This window comes from Sus scrofa, chromosome 17, assembly GCF_054392235.1.
Source record: "Sus scrofa isolate SSC_HxYL_T2T_F1_AM1 chromosome 17, Sscrofa_HxYL_maternal_Yorkshire_Landrace_v2.0, whole genome shotgun sequence".
In the NCBI taxonomy this organism is placed as follows: domain Eukaryota; kingdom Metazoa; phylum Chordata; class Mammalia; order Artiodactyla; family Suidae; genus Sus; species Sus scrofa.
In genome coordinates, this window is record NC_139399.1 from 12,650,503 (window position 1) to 12,663,916 (window position 13,414).

The 13,414-nt window shown below is 39.0% G+C and overlaps 1 protein-coding gene across 4 annotated transcripts in view; it reads right to left on the minus strand.

The window, feature by feature from the left end:
* The window catches only part of FGL1 (fibrinogen like 1), a 46,987-nt gene that overhangs the window by 12,790 nt on the left and 20,783 nt on the right, over window positions 1-13,414 (minus strand). For 2 of the 4 annotated variants that reach the window (XM_085003020.1, XM_085003019.1), the window contains exons 2-5: window positions 4,245-4,324; window positions 1,200-1,383; window positions 457-555; window positions 221-340 (exon numbers count right to left, since the gene is read on the minus strand). In XM_085003020.1, the coding sequence (XP_084859146.1) occupies window positions 221-340; window positions 457-555; window positions 1,200-1,383; window positions 4,245-4,316 (475 nt within the window). In that variant the 5' untranslated portion in view covers window positions 4,317-4,324. The remainder of the gene's footprint in view (window positions 1-220; window positions 341-456; window positions 556-1,199; window positions 1,384-4,244; window positions 4,325-13,414) is intronic. The other 2 variants (XM_021077952.2, XM_021077953.2) reach the window with 1 other exon arrangement.

Sequence of the window (13,414 nt, forward strand, 5' to 3'; positions counted from 1 at the left end):
TAGATATTTAAAACTATGATTTTCAAAATGTTTTGACCCACTCAACCCCCCAGAGAATAGATAGGAGAGGGGCAGGGTTAGAGAGCTCTGTGTTCATGGATGTTTAAAAAAAAAAAAAAAAAAGAATTTTTAGATACTTACATAATGCTAGAATGAAGTCAGGGCTTCCTGTCCCCTGTTTGACAAACATTGTGTTAAACTGGGTGAGGTGAATACTTACTCTGATCTTGCAGAAAGCAAACCGTGTTGGAGGGCTGAATGTTGAGGCTACGTAAAGTGAGATGACGGTTTGCCAACTTTGCTTTCTCCTGTTGTCTCAGAATGGTGGCTGAGCCTAAAGCTGAGAACCAAAGGCACTAAGTGCCCCTCCCCCCCATTCTAAACTCAAAGAAAGGCCAGCCTGAGCTCAGCCATGACGCCACAGAGCATGCTGGGAAATGCTAGAACTGGCCCTACCACTGCCGTCCTTATCCCCAGGCAACATAAGATGAAACGTAAGAGGAGAGACTGGAAGTTGCAACGTTCTTGTAGGGTAGGGTAGCTGGGCTCTCTCCTCTGAAAACAAGGGAAAGAAGATATAATAAGGTAGACAGGTATCTGATAATCATCTAGCTAAATGCTAAATGCTTTAGAAACCATGTTACATGCTTTAATTCATTTGATCTTAACAACAAAGAAACAGATATTCTTTTTTGGGCCACACCTGTGGCATACGGAGGTTCCCCGGCTGGGGTGGCATTGGAGCTATAGCCGCCAGCCTACACCACAGCCACAGCAACATCAGATCCAAGCCACATCTGCAGCCTACACCACATCTCACAGCAATGCCGGATCCTTAACCCACTGAGCGAGGCCAGGGATCGAACCTGCAACCTCATGGTTCCTGGTGGGATTTGTTTCTGCTGCACCACAACAGTAATTCCCACACTGATATTTAAGCCATCTATTGTCATGGTGTCCTATTAAACTATAGAAACTCTCAGATACTTTGCATTGCTCTTAAATGTCCTCTGCAGAGATAATCAAGAGAAAAAGCTCAAATAGGTAGAAGGCATTTAAATTTGGTATGCTTCATGATGCTCGTTACTGAAACAGGAAAAGTTCTTTAGCAAACCTGATCAAGTAACTAGCACCAAACATCACTGCACGCAGGTATAGGATGTAAGTTATTGAAACATTTAAGAAAAATAAATTCTGACCTGCGTATTGCCTCTTGCCTCCAAGGTCAATGACACTATTCTCTTCTCCTTTATCGAGGAACTGGATTTCCTTCTCTTGCAAAAGCTGCAAGATCTTGACCTTCTGCTGTTTGACCCGGGTCTCAAGCAGGTGCACCTGGGCTCTGAGCCGTGCCTGCTCCCGGAGGCAGTCCTCCTCGAGGGCCTGTAAAGTAATGCACATCTCATTCTCATGGAGAGCACGCAAGTTGGCTACATTAATGATTCAACTTTGTCCCCAATCCCTCTTTCAGAGTAGTATTCTAACCAGAAAGTGGTTTGGAGGTTATAATACTGTTTGTTATTTGAAGAATAAGAAACTCTGGCTTATGGTAAAGTGCTCAAACTAAAAAATGATATAAAATAATCTGAAAGACTATACTAAGAGCTTTAGAGTGGCTGTCTCATTTGCTCCTCCTAACGAGTCCATGAGGTAGGAATGGGCTCAGCTTTGGGGAAACTTTCTCAAAAATTCTCAGCAGGCAAGAAGAATCAGAATTCATATCTAGTTCAAGGTCCCTACTTTTAGTCTCAGCAGTTTTCTGAGTTAGTTTTCTTAAAAGGAAAGTGCTTTACAGCATCACTACCTATCATCAGTGCGTCCGTCTCTAAAAGGAACGAGGCGTTTGAATGACTTTTTGGTATTAATATGTTTTAAAAATATACTTGAATGCTTACAACCTGATGGCACATGGTCATCTTTATAAGGAATGCTACTGTACACCCTCGTATCCCCGAGTATCTTACCCACTCACCTGCTACAGGAAATTCTACTGGACTCACTCTAACTTTGGACTTATTGTTGTTCCCTCAATTACTTCAAAAGGGGATGGAGAAGCCTGAGCTTTTCAGATAAATCATTTACTTTCTCTGAAAAGGCAAAAGTGACCCAAGAATAAATATTGCACCTGTCAGAGTTTATCAGTTCCTTTTTTTTTTTTTTTTTTTTTTTTTTTTTTTTTTTTTTTTTTTAGGGCATATGGAAGTTCCCACGCTAGGGGTCGAATCAGAGCTGCAGCTGCTGGCCTACACCACAGCCACAGCAACACCAAATCCAAGCTTCTGCTGTATCTGCGACCTACACTGCAGCTCACAGCAATGCCGAATCCTTAAGCCACTAAACGAGGCCAGGGATTGAACCCACATCTTCATGGATACTAGTCATACTCACTACCACTGAGCCACAATGGGAACTTCTATCAGCTCCTTTCTAAAGTGACATCTGACTGAGCAGATCTCTCCAGGGATAAAACAAATGTGGTGAGCTGGGAAGGGGAATTACAGAGGTGGGTCTCCTGGAAACAACTCCTGAGACCAAGAAACTATGATAAAGGCTCTGAAGTATTCAATGCTGGGATAATTCCTAGAGGCTAGTGAAAGAAAAAAAAGGACAAAACTCAAACTCTTGCCATTTTCCCACGATTACCTTGACAATTCTATTTGTAGTTCTTATCATGGTCTCCTGTGATAAGTGCGAATGTTTACTGAGAAATTATGAATTTCATTTGCAATTGCCTCACACTACTTTTTTTTTTTTTTTTTTTTGCTTTTTTTTTTTTAGGGCCGCACCTGCGGCGTATGGAGGTTCCCAGGCTAGGGGTCGAATCAGAGCTACAGTTGCTGGCCACTGCCACAGCCACAGCAACGTGGGATCTGAGCCATGTCTGCAACCTACACCACAGCTCACGGCAACGCCAGATCCTTAACCCACTGAGCGAGGCCAGGGGTCGAACCCACAACCTCGTTTTCCTAGTCGGATTCGCTTCCGCTGCACCATGACAGGAACTCCTCATACTACTTTTACATGCAAAATTTTCTATAATTGGTATCTGATTACAGTCAGATATATATCCCAATTAATATTTAAATAACTTCCTGTTCTATGTTTCTGTGTTACCTTCTATTCATTCCATAAATCTGAGGACCTCCTGTATGTGATTGCTAGGCAATGGGTACAGCATCATGAGATATTTTATTTGGGGCAAAGGAAAGAGGTACACTGCCTTCCTATGAAGGACTATAATGTAAATACAGAAATTCAACTTCAAAACTGAAAGTCATAGAGCAAGAGAATGGAGAAGTGATACCAAAGGCCTTTCCTCTCCCATCTCCAGGTCCAAGTCATGCAGTCTCTCCTCGCTCTTTCTTTAAGACTATTTCTTTCGGAGTTCCCATCGTGGTACAGTGGTCAATGAATCCGACTAGGAACCATGAGGTTGCGGATTCGGTCCCTGCCCCTGCTCAGTGGGTTAAGGATCCGGCGTTGCCGTGAGCTGTGGTGTAGGTTGCAGACGCGGCTCGGATCCCGTGTTGCTGTGGCTCTGGCGTAGGCCGGTGGCTACAGCTCCGATTAGACCCCTAGCCTGGGAACCTCCATATGCTGTGGGAGCGGCCCAAGAAATAGCAAAAAGACAAAAAAAAAAAAAAAAAAAAAAAAAGAAAGACTATTTCTTTCTTTCTGTCTGTCTGTCTGTCTTTTTTTTTTTTTTTTTTTTTTTTTTTTTTTTGCTTTTTAGGGCCACACATATGGAATCCCCAGGCTAGGGGTTGAATCAGAGCTGCAGCTGTCGGCTTACATCATAGCCACGGCAATGCAGGATCCGAGCCATGTCTGGGACCTACACTACAGCTCACAGCAACACTGGATCTTTAACCCACTGAATGAGGCTAGGGATGGAAACCGAATCCTCACGGATACTAGTTGGATTCATTTCTGCTGCCGAAACAAGAACTTCCTCTCTAGGACTATTTCTTATTTGCTCTCGGTACTCTCTCCTCACCATCCCTTGATCTATCCTGCCTGAATGAGTTATTTGCTTAGCCACCTTAAAACCAAAAAAAAAAAAAAGTAAGGTAAAAAATCAGTCAACCACTTAGTAAGTGCCTTTATGTGACAGGTGCTTCCTCAAACCTTTTTCATTTTTCCCTCCTCGTTTTTTCAGTGAGAAGTTACTATAGATTTTCCACAAAATAAAACCCAGATCAAAGCAGGGATTAAAAACACAATAGTTTTTGTAATGAGCTTACCCAGCTTTCCCTGACCATTACTAGAGCAGTGGTGAGGAGGATGAAACTGAACGTCTTTGCCATTTTTCCCATTGAAGGAACTGCAAGAATAAAAAGAATTTCATAAATTTACTATAAATTTTTCATGAGACAGAGCTGGCTTTAGGTTCAAGTTGATCCAGGAAGCAGTTCTAGGCCATGTATAATCAAAGCATCACCAAAGAAATTCTCCTGGACTGTCCCAGGCTTTCTTCCACAGAAGGATGCTCACTGTTGACTTGTATTGAATTGAAGAAGTTTGATGTAAAAATAGAGGTGGAACCCTGGCTCTTTGGAGTGTGGAAAAGGCAAAATCTCTTTACGCACAAAGACCTGACTCCATATTTTGGCCAGCCACTTCCTAGTTGTGTGACTTTAGGCAACAAAATGCTCCTGATCTGTAAAATGGACATCATAATTCTTACCTTATAGGAATGTGGCCATTTTGATGTAATATTTTCAGACACTTTGGCATATAAGTGCTAAATGAAGAGTAACTCATTTTGTTTACGAAAGACTTTTTAATTTTGAAAAAAGGAACAAAGAAAGAAGTTACAACAAATAGGAGGTGATATGCATTGTTTTTCTCAATGTCTTACGTATAAGCAAGTTACCAAGATAATATAAAACTTTACGCTTTCGGGAGTTCCCGTCATGGCTCAGTGATTAATGAATCCAACTAGGAACCATGAGGTTACGGGTTGGATCCCTGCCCTTGCTCAGTGGGTTAAGGATCCGGCGTTGCCGTGAGCTGTGGTGTAGGTTGTAGACATGGTTCGGATCCCGCGTTGCTGTGGCTCTGGCGTAGGCTGGTGGCTATAGCTCCGATTCGACCCCTAGCCTGGGAACCTCCACATGCTGCGGGAGCAGCCCAAGAAATGGCAAAAAAACAAAACCAAAAAACAAAACAAAACAAAACAAAAAAACTTTAAGCTCTCTTTAAAGTTGTAGAGGAAAATTAACTTCACCACTTCTTGAAATTATTTTAAAAATCAACCTTGAAGTCATGAGTCTCAATGAAAAATTTTGCCATTCCTCAAAATAACTTCTGTGTGCTGCCAGTGGTGAATTTTCATAAATTTTAGAAGCTAAGGAGCCTAGAAGGACAGAAATATCTGCATAACATTCAAACAAATTTTGTACCTGTGGTTTCTGCTAAAAAAAAAAAAAAGCGCTTGAATCAACTGAATTATTTATTTGTCAGCCTATTTTTGTGACCACTAGGTCCTGTCCATGTATCTCTTTCTCAATTCTTATATAATTAAAAAAAAAATTCCCAAACTTTGCTGCCCATTGGGATCTCTTGGGGAGATTTAAAAAAATCTCTATGCCCAGGAACTGAATCAAATGTCTAAAGGTAGCAGGCTGGTCTTAGAATTTTTAGAAGATTCCCAATTCATTCCAATGTTCAGCAATGTTTGAAAAGTAATGACTTAAGGACACAATAGACAAAATTTCTTCAGTCTACACTAATGAAGTTGGTAGTTCACATTCATTCTTTCTTGGGCCAAAAAACCAATTACAGAATGGGAGGAGCATTGCTTAAAATCAGTGACAAATAACATGCATGGGATCCTGGGGAGCATTATAAAATATAATGTGAATTTTTTTTGTCTTTTTAGGGCTGCACCTGCGGCATATAGAGATTCCCAAGCTAGAGGTCTAATCAGAGCTGTTGCTGATGGCCTATGCAAGAGCCACAGCAATGCCAGATCCAAGCCACATCTGTGACCTACACCACAGCTCACAGCAACGCCGTATCCTTAACCCACTGAGCAAGGCCAGGGATTGAACCCACAACCTCATGGTTCCTAGTCAAATTCGTTTCCACTGCACCTTGACGGAACTTCTAATGTGAATTTTTTTTCTCTTTTTTAAGGACTGCACCTGAGGCATTTAGAAGTTCCCACGCTGGGGTCGAATCGGAGTTACAGCTGCTGGCCTACACCACAGCAATGCCAGGTCCAAGCTGCATCTGTGACCTATGCAGCAGCTTGTGGCAATGCTGGACCCTTAACCTACTGAGCAAAGCCAGGTATTGAACCTGCATCCTCATGAATACTAGTCAGGTTCTTAACCTGCTGAGACACAATTGGAACTCTTAAGCGGCTATTTAAAAAAAAACCTCATTTATATGCTTATGGTAATTTATTATTATTATTATTGTTGTTGTTGTTATTATTATTGTCTTTTGTCCTTTTAGGGCTGCACCCGAGGTATATGGAGGCTCCCAGGCTAGGGGTCCAATCAGAGCTGAAGCTGCTAGCTTACATCACAACCACAGCAACGTGGGATCCAAGCCACATCTGTGACCTGTACCACAGCTCACAGCAACGCTGGATCCTCAATCCACTGAGCAAGACCAGGGATGGAACCCTCGTCCTCATGGATACTAGTCAAGTTCCCTAACCACTGAGCCTCGATGGGAACTACGGTCACTTATTAAATTTAAAAGTTTACCATGAAGTTCAAGTAGCAGAAAGTAAAACAAAAAAAACACCTCCACATAATGGAGGTTTCTTCATATGTAATCAACTACATAGTTATAAACATATAATCATAACCTTTTTTAATGTTATAGAAAATAAGACAACAATAATTGTTGTTATAAACAAGTAAAAGAAAATAAGGACAAAAAATAGAAAAGCTTTTGTAAAACACATGAAAGAGACTTTAGAACTAGAAAGTATCCCATGAGGATAGAACACATGGTAAAAACATAATTAAAGGAAGTGAGATCACCCAGTCAAACACTGTCAGCATTTGAGGAAACAAGGCTTAGAGAGGGGAATCATTTGCCTAAAGAAATAAAACAGACTTTTACTAAGCAAATTCACATTAATCTGGGATCTTAGTATAAAAACATAATAAAATGTCATTTATTTGTGAATGTGATTCAAATTGTACTTCTGAGTTAAAAGAACCAATATAGTTAATGGATTATTGATTGGACTTTTTCCTTTTTCTTTCCAGTAGTAAAAAATAATCTCATTTTTCTTATGTAATGACAACTAGATCTTCATCATTTTAATCCACTTCTAGCAACTATCAGATAAAATATTCAGGAGTCAAGAAGTAATGGTTATGAAAATTTTTGCCTTCTGCATTTTTTAAGTTATCCGTTGAAATTATCACATTGTTTGGCTCATCAAGTACCCTTATCTATATATATGGTCAAGTATTTTATTTCAGAAATGAATATATTAGGGTAAAAACATATTTTTTAAAAACTATGTTCTTGTATTTATATTTGAATCTGGCTTTTGCATAAGTGAAAATGTGTGTTGAAAGTATTCTAGGAAATACTGAGACATTATAGAACATATATTCAGATTGCAAAGTGGAGTTTGTAGAAAATAAAGGGCAGGAGTTCCCATTGTGGTTCAGTGGGTTAAGGACCCAACTAGTATCAGTGAGGATGCAGGTTTGATCCCTGGCCTTGCTCAGTGGGTTAGGAATCTGGCATAGCCACAAGCTGTGTCATAGGTTACAGATGTGGCTCAGATCTGGTGTCGCTATGGATGTGGCATAGACTGGCAGCTGCAGCTCCAATTCAGCCCCTAGGCTGGCAACTTCTATATGCCAAAGGTGTGACCCTAAAAAGAAAAAGAAAAAAAAAAAGAAAGAAAATAAAAGTCCAATGAAAAACTTTAGCAGCTCTCTGTCACTTGGCCTGCTAAAGTTCCCAACTCACTGCCACTAAAATAATCAAATCTGCACAATACTAACCTCAACAAACTTAAGAGTGTAGAAATTATTTCAAGCATTTGCTCTGACCATAATGGCATGAAACTAGAAATAAACCACAAGAAAAGAAATGAGAAAAATCTGACTACATGGAGACTAAACAACATGCTACTGAAAAACCATTGCTTCAATGAGGAAATCAAAAGGGAAATTAAAAAATACCTCAAGAAAACCATTCAAAATCTATGGGATGCAGCAAAAGCAGGGCTTAGAGGGAAATTCATAGTGATACAGGCCTTACTCAAAAAAGAAGAAAAATCTCAAATCAACAACTTAACCTACCACCTAAAAGAATTAGAAAGAGAAGAAAAAAGAAAACCTAAAGTCAGCAGAAGGGAGGAAATCATAAAGATCAGAGAGAAAATCAATAAAATAGAGATTCAAAAAATAATTTTAAAAAATCAATAAAACTAAGAGCTGGTTCTTTGAAAGGGTAAACAAACTTGACAAACCTATGGCCAGACTCACCGAAAAAAGAGAAAGAACAAATTAAGAAATTAAAAAGGAAAAATCTCAACAGATACTGCAGAAATACAAAAAAAAAAAAAAAATAAGAGAATATTACGAACAATTCTATGCCAGAAAATTTGACAACCTAGAAGAAATGGACAACTTTCTAGAGACTTACAGCCTGCCAAAACTGAATCAAGAAGAAATATATCAACTGAACAGACCCATCACTAGAAATGAAATTGAATATGTAATAAAAACACTCCCTACAAACAAAAGTCAAGGACCAGATGGCTTCACAGGTGAATTCTACCAAACATACAAAGGGGCACTTATACCCACTGTTCTTAAACTTTTCCAAAAGATTGAAGAAGAAGGAACACTCCAAAAGACATTCTATGAAGCCACCACCACCTTAATACCAAAACCAGACAAAGACACTATCAAAAAGGAAAATTATAGGCCAATATTTTTGATGAATATAGATGCAAAAATTCTCAACAAAATTTTAGCCAACCGAATCCAAAAAAACATAAAAAGATCATACACCATGACATAGTGGGTTTCATCCCAAGTTCACAAGGATGGTTCAGCATATGCAAATCAATCAATATCATACACCACACCACAAAAGAAAAGTAAAAAAACCACATGATCATCTCAATAGATGTGGAAAAAGCATTTGACAAATACCAACATCCATTTATGAAAAAAACTCTTACCAAAGTGAGTATAGAGGGAACATACCTTAACATAATAAAAGCCATTTATGACAGACCCAAAGCCAATATAATCCTAAGTGGAGAAAAGTTGAAAATTTCCCTGCTAAAATCTGGAACAAGACAAGGATGCCCACTCTCACCACTTTTATCCAACATAGTATTGGATGTCCTAGCCATAGCAATGAGACAAACAAAAGAAATAAAAGGTATCCAAATTGGAAGAAAAGAGGTAAAATTGTCACTCTATGCAGATGACACAATGTTAAATACAGAAAACCCTAAGGTTTTTTTTAAAACCCTAAGGTTTTATTCACACCCCCCAAAATGAAATACCTAAGAATAAACCTGACAAAGGAAATGAAAGATTTATATGGTCAGAACTATAAAACATTAATCAAGGAAATTAAAGAATATTAAAAGATATTCCATGCTCCTGGGCTGGAAAAATTAATATAATTAAAATGACCATACTACCCAAAGTGATCTACAGATTTAATGTGATCCCACCCAATTACCTATGACACTTTTCACAGAACTTGAACAAAAATTTAAAAAATCGCAAAATTTATATGGAACCACAAAAGCCCCAGGATTGCTTTGGGTGCAGGGTGGGGGAGCAGGAAGCAAAACTCTCCCAGACTTCAAACAATACTATAAAGCTGCAATAAATAACACAGTGTGGTACTGATACAAAAACAGATATACAGACCAATGGAACAGAATGGAGAGCCCAGAAATAAACCCAGATACTTACAGTCAATTAATCTTTGACAAAGGAGGCAAGAATATAACATGGGAAAAAAAGTCTCTTTAGCAAGTGATACTGGGAAAATTGGACAGCTGCATGTAAATCAATGAAACTAGAACACACCCTCACGCCATGCTCAAAAATAAACTCAAAATGGCTTAAAGACTTAAATATAAGACAAGACACCATAAAACTCCTGGAAAAGAACATAGGCAGAACATTCTCGGACATCAACCATACAAATGTTTTCTTATGTCAGTCTCCAAAATCAACAGAAATAAAAGCAAAAATAAACGAATAGCACCTAATCAAACTTACAAGCTTTTGCACAGCAAAGGAAAAACAGACAGACAAACAAACAAACCCAAAAAGACAACCTATGGAATGGGAGAAAATAGTTGCAAACAAAGCAACTGACAAGGGATTAATCTCCAAAATATATAAACAGCCCATACAACTCAACAGCAAAACAAACAAACAACCCAATTGAAAAATGGGCAGAAGACCTGAATAGACATTTCTCCAAAGAAGACATATGGATGGCAAACAGGCACATGAAAAAGTGCTCAACATCTCTAATTACTAGAGAAATGCAAATCAAAACTATGAGGTACCACCTCACACTGGTCAGAATGGCTATAATTAAGTCATCTACAAAAAACAAATGCTGGAGAGGGTGTGGAGAAAAGGGAACCCTCCTGCACTGTTGTTGGGAATGTAAATTGGTACAACCACTTGGAAAGCAGTATATGGAGGTTCCTGAGAAAACTAAATATAAAAATACCATTTGATCCAGGAATCCCACTCCTGAGCATATATCCAGACAAAACTTTCATTGAAAAAGATACATGCACCCCTATGTTCATTGCAGCACTATTCACAATAGCCAAGACATGGAAACAACCTAAATGTCCATTGACAGATGAATGGAGTAAGAAGTGTGGTACTTTTACACAATGGAATACCAGTCAGCCATAAAGAACAAGATAATGCCATTTGGAGCAACATGGACAGAACCAGAGATTCTCCTACTAAATGAAGTCAGAAAGAGAAAAAACCGATACCACATGGTATCACCTGTATGTGGAAATCTAAAATATGACACAGATGGGAGTTCATGTCATGGCTCAGTGGAAATGAATCTGACTAATATCCATGAGGATGCAGGTTCAATCCCTAGCTTCATTCAGTGGGTTAAGGATCCATCGTTGCGGTGAGCTGTGGTGTAGCTCACAGATTCGGCTCGAATCTGGCATTGCTGTGGCTGTGGTGTAGGTCAGCAGCTACATCTCCATTCAGCCCCTAGCCTGGGAACCTCCATAAGCTTCGGGTGCGGCCCTAAAAAAATCTATCTATATCTATATCTTTATCTACAGATATAGGTATATAGATATAGATATATGACACAGATGAACCTATCTACAGAACAGAAACAGACTCACAGACATGGATAGCAGACTTTTGGTTGCCAGGTATTGGGTGTGGGGGGTGGTGGGAGGGTAGGGGGAGAAAGTGGGATAAAAGGGGAGTTTGGGGTTGGTGGATACAAACTGAGACATTTGGAATGGATGGGCAGTGGCCTTCTACTGAAGCTCACAGGGATCTTGGTGTGATTAGGTCACTTTGCAGTACAGCAGAAATTCAAGAAACATTGTAAATCAAATATAATTTTAAAAAGCAGTAGGAGTTCCCATTGTGGCTCAGGGGTAACAGACCCAATTAGTAACCATGAGGACACGGGTTCGATCCCTGGCCTCGCTCAGTGGGTTGAAGATCCAGTGTTGCCTTGAGCTGTGGTGTAGGCCACAGACACTGCTCAGATGTAGTGCATTGATGTGGCTGTGGTGTAGGCTGGCAGGTATAGCTCCAATTCAACCCCTAGCTTAGGAACTTCCATGTGCTGCAGGTATGGGCCTAAAAAGACCAAGTAATAATAATAATAATAATAACGAGGTCCTACTGTATAGCACAGGGAACTATTTCCAATCACTTGTGATGGAACATGATGAATGAAAACATTAAAAAAAAAAAGTAGATTGTTAAGAAGACAGATATAAGGTGTGTGTACTGATTGATTATATTTGTAAAACATTCAAAAACATGCAAAACTGAACTACATCGTATGGGATTCAAACACAGGGGTTGAAACTATAAAGTAAAGCAAGAGAGTAATTACTTAAATTACTGGCTCCTGCTAAGACGGAAGGAAATGGGATTTTGATGGGAAAGAGGTCTGCAGGGTCTGGTGGTCCATAGGCAATGTGCGATTTCTTGTCCTGGTGGTGCCTACATGTGTAATCACTTTACAACAACTCGGTAAACTGTATATTTATGTTTTATGTACTTGCTGGGTACTGTATTTACAGTAAAATGGTTTAAAGGAAATAAAATAAATAATAAAAATAAAATAATCAAATAAGATCTTTCCCAAAGAAAGGAGGTAGCCCTTAGTCTGACAGATCCTTAAACATTAAGGCAATTCAAAACATTATTATATATACTTAAAAGTTATTATATTAGCTTTATTATCTTTAGAGTAATTCCTGAGAATATCTTAAGCCCTTTGAAATGCCCCAGTGCCCTCATTAGTAATTCCAACCATCTTCTACAATATTGAAGAAACATTTAGATATAGGAAACTTGCTGCAAAATTCTGATCTCCATAATTCATCATAGTAAACTGTTATTTTTCTGCAAACCTGGCTTGTGGTAATGTTAAAACAAATTATTTAGCTCCTTACTACACAATTAATTGTATTTATTATATTTATTTTACAATGTTTTTGCTTTGGGCTATCTCAAAATTTTTAATTATTGTAAAGTTAAAATAGTTTTCACATGGCTATTTTTTTCTTTTTTGGCATTTTAGGGCCACACCTGTGGCATATGGAGGTTCCCAGGCTAGGGTTGAATCAGAGCTGTAGCTACCAGCCTATACCATAGCCACAGCAACACAGGATCTGAGCTGCATCTGCGACCTACACTACAGCTCACAGCAATGACAGATCCTTAACCTACTAAGCGAGGCCAAGGATCGAACGCAAGTCCTCATGGATCCTCGTCAGGCTCATTAACCACTGAGCCACGAAAGGAACTCCTCAAATGGCTATTCTCTGATGTACCGTATTATTTGATATACATTGTTCTATATCTATAAATCCAATTTCTCCCCTACTAACATTTTTTTAAGTTGATTATAGTAAATTAAATTTGAAGGTAAAAATACTAAGTTTGGAACTGAGAAGTTCTATAGCTGGTATGTAAATTTTTGCTTAAATGGCTGCACCTGTGGCATATGGAAGTTCCCACGCCAGAGATCAAATCCCAGCTATAGCTGCCACCTGTGCCACAGCTGCAGCAACACCATATCCTCAACCCACTGCACCATGGTGGGAACTCCCATGTAATTTTAAAAACACAATTACCAAAGAAAGTACATTACTAGCATGTAAAACTTCAAAACTGATAAGTTTTAAGCTTATAAA